The 13047-nt window shown below is 44.0% G+C and overlaps 1 protein-coding gene across 1 annotated transcript in view; it reads left to right on the forward strand.

Annotated features, from left to right (window-relative positions):
• NCR2 (natural cytotoxicity triggering receptor 2) overlaps window positions 1–13047 on the forward strand; it is a 77544-nt gene that overhangs the window by 3874 nt on the left and 60623 nt on the right. The window contains 3 exon segments of the mRNA XM_045842820.1: window positions 9747–9839; window positions 9842–9913; window positions 9916–10040. Coding sequence (XP_045698776.1) covers window positions 9747–9839; window positions 9842–9913; window positions 9916–10040 — 290 coding nt within the window.

Consider the following 13047-nt stretch of genomic DNA (forward strand, 5'->3'; position numbering starts at 1 on the left):
TGGAAGATTCAATGTTGCAAAGATAACCATTCTCCTATCATTGATCTATAAGTTCAGCACAATGCCTGAAAAGAATTTCTTTATAGAAATGTATAAGCTGCCCTGGCTGGTGTAGCTCAGTGGATTGAGTGCAGGCTGTAAACCAAAGTGTTGCAGGTTCGATTCCCAGTCAGGGCACATGCCTGGGTTGCAGGCCACGGCCCCCAGCAACCGCACACTGATGTTGCTCTCTCTCTCTCTCTCTCTTTCTCTCTTTCTCTCTCTCTCTCCCTCCCTCCCTCCTTTCCCTCTCTAAAAATAAATAAATAAAATATTTTTAAAAATTCATTTCAATTAAAAAAAAAGCAATCAAGTTAAAGTAGGGTCATTAGGGTGGGCCCTAACCAATATGACTGGTGTCCTTGTAAGAAAAGGAAATAAGGACACACACATAACACAGACAGGGGGATGACTTGTGAGGACACAGGGAGAAGACAGCCCTCTCCAAGCCAAGGAGAGAGGCCTCAGAAAATCCAACCCTTCTGACACTTTCATATTGGACTTCTGGCTTCCAGAATTGTGAGAAAATAAATTTCTGTTGTTTAAGCCACCAGCCTGTGGCATTTTGTTATGCAATCCTAGCAAACTCTTGCAATCTATGTCTTTAAAAAGACTTGTTCTAATTTGCATCTCTCTGATGGCTAGTGACGTTGAGCCTAGTGATGTTTTTCATGTGTCTATGGGTCCTCTGTATGTCCTCCTTGGAGAAGTGTCTGTTCACATCCTTTGCTCACTTTTTTTAATTGGGTGGTTTGTCTTCCTGTGGAGTCGTGTGAGTTCTTTATATATTTTGGTGGTCAAACCCTTGTCCAAGGTGTCATTAGCAAATATGTTTTCCCATACAATTGGTTCCTTTTCCATTTTATTGATGTTTTCTTTAAGCATGCAGAAGCTTTTTGTCTGATGTAGTCCCATTTGTTTATTCTTTCCTTTATGTCCCTTGCCCTAGGCGACATATCAGTGAAAATATTGCTGCATGGGATATCTGAGATTTTCCTGACTATGTTCTCCTCTAGGACTTTTATGATGTCATGACTTATATTTAAGTCTTTTATCGATCTTGAGTTTATTTTTCATGTATGGTGTAAGTTGGCCTATGTGTCTGTTCTTAGGCCAGTACCAGACTGTTTTGATTATAGTGGCCTTGTAATATAGTTTGATATCAGGTACTGTGATCCCTCCTACTTTGTTCTACTTTCTCAAAATTGCTGAGGCTATTTAGGGTCATTTAGAGTTCCATATAAGTTTTTAATATATTTTTTCCATATCTGTGGAATATGTCATTGGTATTTTGATAGGGATCGCATTGAATCTATAAATTGCTTTGGGTAGTATGGACACTTTAATGATGTCCATTCTTCCAATTCATGAGCACAGTGTATACTTCCATTTATTTATGTCTTCCTTAATGTGTTTCTTTAATGTTCTATAGTTTTCTGAGTACAGGTCTTTTGCCTCCTTGGGTAAGTTTATTCCTAAGTACTTTATTTTTTTTGTTGCTATAGTAAATGTAATTTTCCCCTAATTTCTGTTTCTGATATTTCATTGTTAGGGCACAACAATGTCTTCAATTTCTGAATGTTGACTGTGTATCCCACCATTTTGCCAACTTCATTTATTAGGTCAAGTAGTTCTTTGGTGAAATCTATAGGGTTTTCTATATACACTATCATGTCATCTGCAGTGACAGGTCTACTTCCCTCATTTCCAATTTGGATGCATTTTATTTCTTTTACTTGTCTGACTGCTGCGGCTAGGACTTCCAATACTATGTTGAATAGAAGTGGTGAAAGTGGACATCCTTGTCCTGTTTCTGCTTTTAGTGGGAAAGCTTTTAGTTTTTGCCCATTGAGTATAATGTTGACTATAGGTTTCTCATATATGGCTTTTATTATGTTGAGGAGTGCTCCTTCTATTCCCACTTTGATGAGCGTTTTTATCATAAATGGGTGTTGTACTTTATCAAATGCTTTTTTTGCATCTATTGATATGATCATGTGGTTTTTGTCTTTCATATTGTTTATGTGATGTATTACATTTATCAATTTGAGTATACTGTACCATTCTTGCATCCCTGGGATAAATCCCACTTGAGATAGCATTTCACACCAGTCCAAATGGCCATCATTAACAAATCAACAAACAACAAGTGCTGGCAAGGTAGTGGAACCCTAGCACACTGTTGGTGGGAATGCAGACTGGTGCAATCACTGTGGAAAAAAAATATGGAATTTCCTCAAAAAAAACTAAAAATAGAACTGTCTTTCAATCCAGCAATCCCACTGCTGGGATTATACCCCAAGAATCCTGAATCACCAATTCAAAAAAACCTATGTACCCCAATATTCATAGCAGCATTATTTACAATAGCCAAGTATTGGAAATGACCTAAGTGCCCATCAATAAATGAGTGGATCAAAAAACTGTGGTACATTTATACCATGGAATACTATAGCAGCAGAAAGAAGGAACTCCTACCCTTCGCACCAGCATGGATGGAACTGGAGAGCATTATGCTAAGTGAAGTAAGCCAGATGGCCAAAGGCAAATACCATATGATCTCACCTATAAATGGAACCTAATCTACAAAACAAACAAATGAGCAAAATAGAACCAGAGACATGGAAATGAAGAACTGACAGTGACGGGGCGGGGGGCGGGTGGAGAGGGGGATAATGGGGGAAAGAATGGGAAAGGACAAGCCAAGGAACATGAACAGAGGGCTCATGGGCATGGACAGTTGGCAGGGGATTCACTGTGGGAGTGGGAGGGATGGGGCAGGGGAGAGCAATGGGGAAAAATACAGGACAACTGTAACTGAACAACAATTTTTAAAAAAGACTTGTTCAAAAATGATCACAGCAGTGTTATTCATAATAGCCAAGTTGGGAAGTAACCCAAATGTCAACAGGAAAATGGATACACAGATGTATATTCCTCCAATGGAATAAAAAGGGACTGATACTGATACATGCAACGGCATGGACAAACCTCAAAAAACATCATGGGGAGTGAAAAATGCCAGACACAAAATATTCTATGCACTGTGATTCTGCTTGTAAGAAGTTTTAGAAGAGACAAAGCCAATCTATGTGAAAAAAATCAGAGTAGTGGTTGCCTCTGGGGGTGAAGTGGTGATGAATAATTCTACATATTGAAACAGGAGCAAGTTATATGCATATGTCAAAATCCCATCAAATTATACATTTAAGATCTGTGCATTTCATAATATGTAAATTGTAATAAAAATATAAGCCTCAGTCAAAAGTAAATAAAAAAGATGAAAAGTAAAAGAGAAAAATGAGAAATCTGGAGGATAGGTCCATAAAGCCTAACATTTGCATAACAGAAATTCCATAGAGAAAAAATTTTCAATTCAGAAAATGAAGACTATAAAAAAATAAAGAATCTATGCCTCAGAGTTAAAGATATGACTTTGGGTTGAAGAGGTCCCCTGGGTCTTCAGTGCAAAGAAGTGACAAGAGACCTTCCCCAATACACATCGACATGGACTTTCATAACACTGGGGAAGGAAGAGAACACCCTAAAAGCATTAAGAGCGAGAGGAGGAGAAAAATCTCATAATCAATGTACTGGCAATAAAAATGGCACTGGACTTCTCAAAAGTAAGGGAAGGTATTGGAAGGAATGTTCCAATGGAAAGAGGGATAAACCCAGAAAAAGTCTTGAAATTCAGCAGAGAGCATGTCTAACACTTGCTGGAGGCCCGTGGAGCACTCGGGAAGATGGCGAGGTGGACTTCCAGGATGGCTGGGCAGCTCGTCAGCAGGACCACGGGACATAGCCCAGGGTCTCCAGGGAATAGATCTAATTAATGACTTAATGTGTTTGAACCAACTCAGATGAAATTTACACTCTTGGTACAGAGTTTAGAAATGAATTAGTGGTGAATACCTAGAAAGTAAAACAAATGAAAAATAAGGCAATTGGAGAGAATAATAAAAATTATACTGAAAATATAATCACAGTACATTCATTCCATGGCTAGGCTATAAAAATATTTACAGGGTCAGAATATGTAAAACCCAAACATCCATCTTATAGACAACTGTGACTTGATTACAGTGTGGGTTTAGGGATAGAGGAAATGAGGGGGATAGGAAAGTGTTGTGTTAAATGACTGATCTTCATTAACTGAAGATTCATGGATATTATCTAAAACTGGAAAATCAGTAAAGGGCAATATAAGCTTTCTCTTTTTATTTCTCTTACAAAAGTATAGAAGTAAATATTAGAATAATAGATAAAAGATTTGAAGTGGATTCCTTCAGGGGAATGAGCTGGGGCCAAGAATGGCAGAGCAGGGAACTGCTTGGGTTTTTTGAGTCCTGTACAATTATTTGTCATTTTGAACAACAGCAATCATCACACACATCAAATTACTTAGAAAATTTTTAAAACTGCTGCTTCACAAGCCAGGTACTTCTTTTGTTTGTTTTTCTTTCTCAGTCTTTTTAATAAAATGTTCACAGCAGCCTTATTCACAACAGCCAAAAACTAGAAACTACCCAAATGTCCATCAGCAGTGGAATGGATGAATAAATTACTTTTTCTGCCTTTTAATTCATCACCACATTGCCCTCCAGGAAGAGGCTATCAATTATGTCCTTCCAACAATTCATGAGAATCCCCTCTTCCCAACACCTCTGGAGCTCCGAATATGATTACCATTTATTTCAATCTTCTTTGAACTGATGGGCCAAGGCTGAGGTCTCACTTCATTTCACATCGCTTTGATTATCAGCCATTTTGAACACGTGTTCATACATATTATTTGTTCTTTATTCTGTAATGAATTACTTCTTCATATCCTTAGCCCTTTTTAAAATGGAAATGTTTGCCTGATTCTTTTTTTTTCCTTTGGACCAATTCTTATTTATTGAAAAGAAAGAGATATTTATCTACTAATGCTATTATTAACCCATTTATCTGGCATACGGTTTTCCTGCATTGCCATATCCTTTCTAAGTGTATGTCATTTTTAAAAATATCAAATATTACATTTTTATATGGTATGAATTAACAGTAGTACCTTTAATGGGAGGAAGAACCAAAGCTGACCATGTGGTCCACGGTAACCTAGGCAACTGGCTGATCTGTGAGCTGACAGGGACACAGGAAACCCTCGGGGGGAGGGAGAAGGGCAGATGGGGGAGTGCCTGCCAGATGGGTTTGGTCCTGCTGGCGGGAGCCAGTGGGAGAAGGGTGGTCCAGATGCACAGGGAGAGTCCCCGCAGGTGGTGGGCCCATGCCCTGGGGACATGGCGTGGATTCCATGGAGTGGATTGGAGAAGGCACCTGGCAGGTCCTCAGCTTTGGGGGAGAGGTAGCACCACCGCGTGGATTCAGGTGCTGGGAGGTGCCTTCCAGAGGCATGAGATGGCCTTTTCTTCAGAGGGTCTGGATCTCAGTGGAGCAGGAAGAGGTGAGGGGATCCTAGGCTGAGCAGGGAGTGCTCATGGCCCTGGAGTCTTGGTGGGACTAGTGGCAGCTGTTGCTGCTACTTGCACGGTATTGGCACAGCCATGAGAAGTAAGGAGGATGAGGAGGAAGAATCTGGAAGGAATGCAAAGTACATTCACTGACTGTGCTCTTCCTTCTTTTTCATCTGACCCTCTGTCCAGGCCCAGTCCTTTCTGGTTCCTTAGTCTCTTCTTCTCACCAAATTCTGTCATCCTCTCCATCCTGAATACACTTTTTGCCCTTCAGGACATAGAGTGATACAAAACCCTGGGATGGGAACTCTGGAGTATGACCCCTCCCCAAGGGTTGTGGGGGAACCCTAGGAGGGACTTCTGGGTGTGCAGGTCTGGTCTCTGGTGGAGGGAATGACTGTGTGTGTGTGTGTGTGTGTGTGTGTGTGTGTGTGTCGGTATGTCCCTGTGCACACCTGATGGTTAGTTATGAAAGACATCTGAGGCCAGCCTCAGATCTCAGCAACCCAGCTACTATGGGTGGACATGACCCAAGGACATGGATTTGAAGGTCAAAGGAAATAGTGGTTTATAACAATCAAATGAGTGTGCAGAGATAGACAGGAAAAAAAGACTATTTGAACTGGTGTAAGTTATGGTAGATAGGATGCCCCATGTGTGGTCCCTGCCTACTCCTGTTCTGCAACCCCTCTCTCCCAGGAGACAAGTTTCCCCCCCTTTTACTGGCCCCCCAGCCAGCCCAGGCCCCACTCACCAGAGCACCAGAGGGTGCTGAGGCCCTGAATGTTGGGGCCTGCCCTGCCTGGTCTCAGGAAGCTGTAACCCCCCGTGACTTAGGCTGAGTGAGAGACCTCCGGACCAGGAGCCACTAAGGAGACAAAACTTATTCCCCTGGCATGAATGCTGCCTGTTCTGCGCCTGGCCTCCTAGGCTTGATCAGTTAGCCAATGACGGGTAAGATTTCCCATGAGGGAATCATCTAAGACAGGCATGATCACAAGGAGGACTCTGGGAAGAGACTCAGGGGCTGTGGAAATGAAGGGGTGATGGACATCAACCCCTGCCCCCTTGGCTTTGTCAAAGCCTGAGTCCTTGTCTTAGATGTGAGAAATCCAAGTCTCCTGGCTGCCTTTGTCTCCTCTGCCAGACTCAGGCCTGTGGAAATAACAGGGGCAGTGCAGTCCAGACCAGAGACAGGGGACCCCCAGGGTAATTAGACCTGGGACATAGAATATGCAAGATCCTGTGAGATCTTCTTGCTGGAGAATGATTAGATTAGAATTTGAAGGCACAGACAGGAAACCAAACTAGCCCTTTGAGCCTTGCAGTCCTTTCAAATCTTAAAACTACAAACTTTGCCCAGAATCACAGCAGGGGTTCTGTCAGCATCTTTGAAAGTCACCTATTTCTTTTGATCTTTTCTGCCAGACTGTGATCCACAAACTAAGTCTGTATTATTAATAAAAATCTGCTTGGGAATGGAAATGCGGTGCTCCCTACTAGAGAGAGAGGCTAGTCCATCCCTACTTCCCCACAGGACCTGGTTGTCTCTGTGTATGTTTTTCTCGTGTTTCAACGAGCCATCCACAGCATTCTGCAATCACTGCAGGCGGTGAGCATGCGTCACCTGAATCTATGTGGAAGGTCTCACTCCACTCACACTGGTGGGGGAGCCATGGATAGGAGAAAAGGGCAGATTCCAACTTGGAGAGCTTCCTGTCCCCTGGGAATTCAGGACCACCCCAACATAGCCGAGAACCACTCAGAGCCAACCACAAACTAGAGGGACACAGATAGTGGAATGCAGACAAAGAGAAAACTTGGGGGCCTTCAGGGAGGAGGCGTTCCTTCCCAGTGGTCAGCAGTGGCCAGACAAGAGGAATATCAGCTTGAGAAAGCAGTGGCTCCATGCCCTCACACCCAGTGACACATTTCTATGCCAGCCAGGGCCACCTTCCTCCCCTCCGAGAGTGCCCTCCTACCATTTGGTATGTGATTAGGTTCAGAGAGGGACACCCAGCCCGGCTGAAAACCAGGAAACCCCCAGGAGCTCGCCCCCGCTGGCATGTGCAGTTTGGTTTCCTGTGCTGTGTGTGACACAGACAGACACCAAGAAGTCAGGAGGTGTATCCTGATAACACCACCACCTCACCTCACGATGCAACTCTGAGCAGGTCACTGATGGCTCTGGGCCTCAGTTCCCTCACAAACCCATTTCAGGCATTAGGAGAGAGGTCACATGAACACACTGTGTGACCTTGTGTGTTCATGTGACCTCTCTCCCAGACACCCATGTGACACACTTGTGCACATGGGTGGCTGGCATTATTTCCAAGGTCTTCTTCCAGCTGTAAAACTCCATCCTACCTTTCCACCTGTGGTTCTGTTAGATAGAACAAGGGTCTAGAGGTCTGGGCCATTCTTCCTAAAGCTATTCTTTTTAAATGTTAAAGTGTAGCACAGTATTTTGCAGACTAGCTGTAAACAAGATAAGCTTGACAGGAACCCAGCCTGATAAGTGTGCAGCCAACTTCAGAGAAGAAATCAACATGTAATTGACCAAATAGTGTATATAAGCAATGGCTAAGCCTTCCTTCCAGGAGACAGAGCTTTGGATATAAATTCCATCTCCTTTACTTGTTGCAAGTAAATAAAACTGCCTTGCCACCACCATCTCATTTTTTTAATAGAGCACCCAATGTAGTGAACCCTTTGAGTCCGGTACTAGTCCCTCAGGCACTGACAGCTGATGTCCCTTCTGGAACTGTTCTCCTTTAGTCTGTCCCCTTGCCCTTAACCTCAGTCTCTGCTCACTCCTACTGTAAGGAGAAAGGCACTGCACAGAAGCAGCCTGAGGAGTAGGAGGTGTGGGGGTTAAGTGCAAAGTAGTGGAATTGAATCAAGTCCCCTTGATGGGTTCAAATTTCCACCTTAGCCTAATCCACACACAGAGTTCCCTGCTGTAGGTGTTACATTAGCCCAGCCCCGGGTTGCCTCCACTGGAATTATCCGTAGCCCCTAATTCTCTCACTAAATATACATAAATACATATGCATTAAATATAAAAATATATTTACTAAATGCATACTCAAAATAATATTTATTGAGTAATAGTTTTATTAAATATATAAAATCTATTATTGGATATATTTAAATATATAAAATCTTTTTCTTTGCAAATTGCATCTTTTAAAAAAGTAAATCTTAAAAGTACAAGCATTCACTAAAGAAAGAGATGTTGGAGTCTCTCATCTGTTGATGTGGTAATCACACACATATTCCTCTGGTGTCCTTGGGTGGCGGGAGTTTAGGATGCAAAGACGATGCCAGCTGCAGGCTTCTGTGCTCCCTCCCCTGCCCACCCATTGACCCAACCCTCCCTCCAGCCCCTCTGAGGACCCCTGTTCTCTTTGCTCCCAGCTCCCCTCTCTCCCTCCTTTGCCAGGAACCCTCCCTATACCTCCTGCTCCTCCAGCACCCACAAAACCTCCCCAGGTAGAAACAGGCCACCGACCCACCCTCAGGCCTGGGCATGTTTCTGACTACTCCTGGGGTCAGTGGGGCTAAGGGCTCTCGCTCAGACCTACAAGTGCCCCTGAGCTTGTCACCTGCCTTCATTGTGACTTTCCCTGGGGAGGGGGCAAAGCCAGACAGAGCTCTCTGTGAAACACAGAGAGAGAAAGAAGAAAAAGAGCAGGGGGTCCATTACTGGACCACGGTTTCCTCCTGGCTGTCTCAGCTCCTCCCCCAGGTCCTGGTCGGGGAGGGGCAACCGGACAGGAAGGAGAAGAGCAGCCTCTCACAGACCTGGAGCTGTGCACCACCTATCCTGGCCAGACCCACGCCTGCGACTGGGGGGCCCCCGCTTCCCTTTGTCCGAAGAATCGGCCTTCTGTGGTCTCCCACTCCCAGACCCGGGCCTTGGCCTTTTCTGTCTCATCTATCTCTGTCAGGTGCTGGAAGAGCTAGGCAGACTCAGGGCCAATAGGTTCCCTCTCCCCAGCCAACCCGCTTGCGCCTCCCAGCAGCACATGGAAAAGGGCCACGTGGCCCGGGGAGCCTCACTCCCAGGACTGCTGCTGCAGATGCCACTGCTGTCCCCAGGGGAAGAGAAAAGGAAGGGCACGGGGAGGGGGCAGATTTGAGACAGCAGGCCACAGAGCGAGCAGCTCTGAGGCCGGAGGGCAAGTCCTGGCATGGCCCTGACCTGCAGCGGTGGTCTCCGGACCTGAGTACTATCAAACACCACAGCTGCAGTTCGTAGGGGGCGGGCGCTCTCCGCGAGAGGCCAGCACCCACCCAGGGACGGGCTCTGCAAGAAGAAAGGCTGGTGTAGGGAGGTGTCAGGTGCATCAGGTTAGTCGCCAGCTCCAGGGCCCGCACACTGACTCAGGACTCTCAGTTCTCAATCTGGGACAACGTGGTGCGGGCTTCTTAATTGTCACCCTGACTGATCGGAGGGAGGAAGATGCAGGACACTACTGGTGTAGAACCCACCACCCTTCTAGCAACTCTACTTCTAATTCCATAAAGTTCTCTCTGGCGGTGTGTCACCGGTGTGCCCTTTTCCTGGGGTCCGAGCGCTCTCTTCGGTGCCTCCTGGCTTCCTAGTCACGGAAGCCAGGCTGCCCCTCCCCCATGCTGGTCTCCTGAGAAGACTGGTGGGAACCTGTGCCCAGGGGACTCACGTGTGAGCACACACACACACACACGACACACTGTCTCAGTGATTTACAAGCCTCCTCAAAGATGCTCAAAAAGATCAGTTGGTCATGTTGCTCAGTCTGAGCTTGTAGGACCTAGCCACAGAGAAGCCCAAGACGCCAACCTCTTTGGAGACGGCATGGGACTTGGCACATGGTAAGTGCTCCAGCGTGTGTGTCCTCTGGCCACAAACCACCCCCCACCACGTGTATCATGTTGGTCTGTCCCATCCTCCAGGCCCAGATCAGGGATCTACAAATCATAATCTGAACGCTAAAAATGGTTTTTAAATGGTTGGGGAGGAATTTTTTTTTTCATTTGTGACTCATGAAAATTATAGGAAATTCAAATTTCAGTCTATAAATTAAGTTTTATTGGAACACATCCACACCCACGTGTTTACATATTATCTATGGCTGTTTCATGCTAACAACAAAGTCTGTAGCTGTGACAGAGACCATATGGCCCACCTAAACCTGAAGTGGTCACTCTCTGTCCCTCTAGAAGAAAGCTTGCCTACCTCAGTCTAAATCAGAGCTTCTCAGAGTATCTGTGGCGGCAACCGGCTGCATAGTTGTGTCTTCCCCAAAGTCATATGTTGAAATTCTAAGCCCCAATGTGGTGGTGTTAGGAGGGGGCCTCTGGAAGGTGATTAGGTCATGAGGTGGAGCCCCCATAAGTAGAATTAGTTCCCTTGTAAAAGGGACCCAGAGGCCTCTCTGACCCCCTTCCCACCACGTGGGGTCACAATGGGAAGAGGGCTCTCACCCAGACCCTGCCACACTGCACCCGGATCTCAGACCTCCGGCCTCCGGAGCTGTGAGAAGTGAATTTCCGTTGTTTACCAGCCACCCAGTCCCCCAGTCCACGGTACTTTGTGAGAGCAGCCTGAGCAGACTGACACAGAGCCAACCCATCAACAACTATTTACAGGTAAAATACAATAAAATTAAATTTCTAGAAACAATGACCAAATAAAGCAGATGTACAAAGTACAAGCCCAAAACGCGTATTAGATTTGACAGACATAAAATTGCATTTCAACCAATATTATGCGATCAGAACAAACACAATGCAGGAGAAACTGGAACATTAAGAACAGCGAGTGTTGCTCATTGGCAGTGCGCCTGTGAGCGGTGGGCACAGTGGCAGCTGAGCCCCTCCTGGAACACCACGCTGCTCCTCGGTCACAACCAAACAAAACATCACAAGAGTGAAATTCTGAGCTCAAACGCCAATATTTGCACTTTGAACAAATACCCTGTGTGTCCACATTTGAAGATTTTAATGTGACAAATGAACATTCTTTTTGTTTATTAACTTACCCAATCTGAGTAACATTAATGACGCCATAATTCTTGGGGGAAAATGTATACAGAAATTGTTTTGATGCTTTGTTTTAATAACCCTCATAGTAGAAAACTGGTCTCACAAAGCTATGCTGACAGAAATATAGGAAGTTTAAAGGAATTTTAACAGGCTCCATATTTATATTTTTAACTTGTACAAAAGAAGGCAAGTGACACTGTATTTTCAAATACATCTTCAGTCCTGACTGGTGTAGCTCAGTGGATTGAGTGTGGGCTGTGAACCAAAGGGTTGCAGGTTTGATTCGTAGTCAGGGCACATGCCTGGGTTGAGGCCAGGTCCCCAGTAGGGGACTATGTGGGAGGAAGTCACACATTGATGTTTCTCTCCCTCTCTTTCTCCCTCTGTCCCCCTCTCTCTAAAAATAAATAAATAAAATCTTTTTAAAAATGCATCTTCAATCCTCTACCAATAGCTAGTTATTTTAAAGGTTATAGTCATATTTAAATTATCTTTATAAGAAAAAAGTGGATTCTAAATCTGTGGATTTCTTATGCATAATCTTCTTTTGACAGAAAAGGGAATTTAAAACATTTTATCAAATTAGTAAGGTTTTTTTCATGAGTACTTTTGCAAATATGAAATACGAAGATCATCACCTATTTTGGTAATGATTGTTGTTAAAGTAAGAATGTGTCATAACAATTTACAAAAGCTATTCTCGTAAGCCTCTAACATTTGCTTTTGCTCTTCAATTTTATTTGCCATTGAAAAACATGTTGCATTCTTTCCTTGCATAGAAATGCTAACATCAAAGCTATAATATAAACAAGTCTAACTGCAATTCACATCTTTACTAAACTGGTCTCTCTCTATCTTGCCAAAACATTAGGAGTTCCTCCCATAGATCAAACACTCTCAACAGAGCTTTCCCCTCAGTAATCATTGCAAACTGGCATGTAGAAACAAGTCTTCATGGTGCTCCCATAGTACACATAATAAAGAGAATGATTTCAAATTTATGACGTTCATATCTATGTAATTTCATAATTTTCCACATCAATTAGCACCCTGTTAATTTCAGCTGATATTTTTTCACAGCAAGACTTTCTCTTTTTTAATTAATTAATTTAGAGAGAGAAAGAGAGGAAGGTGGTATGGAAAGGGAGAAGCATCTGTTTGTTGTTCCACTTACTTATGCATGCATTGGTTGATTCTTGTGTGTGCCCTGATGGGGGATCAAACCCTCAGCCTTGGCATATCAGGAGGACGCTCTAACCAACTGAGCTACTGTCATAAGCAACTGTCATAGCAGCTGCAGCCATCAGAACATGCTCCTACATAAAACTTAAACCCCAAACCACTTGTTGGTAATATGACCCGTCGTAGTTGTTTACAATCCAGAGTTAGTCGTGTTTTTGGCAATGAAGTTAAAAGATACAGAGGAAGTCCTACCTATCACCATGTTCAAACTGCACGTATAGTAAAAGAACAGCTATGTTAGCAATACACGTGTGTTTCTCCAGTCACCATGAAAAAG

Source organism: Phyllostomus hastatus, unplaced genomic scaffold (genome assembly GCF_019186645.2).
Source record: "Phyllostomus hastatus isolate PE091 unplaced genomic scaffold, TTU_PhHast_1.1 phas_contig_40, whole genome shotgun sequence".
Classification (NCBI taxonomy): domain Eukaryota; kingdom Metazoa; phylum Chordata; class Mammalia; order Chiroptera; family Phyllostomidae; genus Phyllostomus; species Phyllostomus hastatus.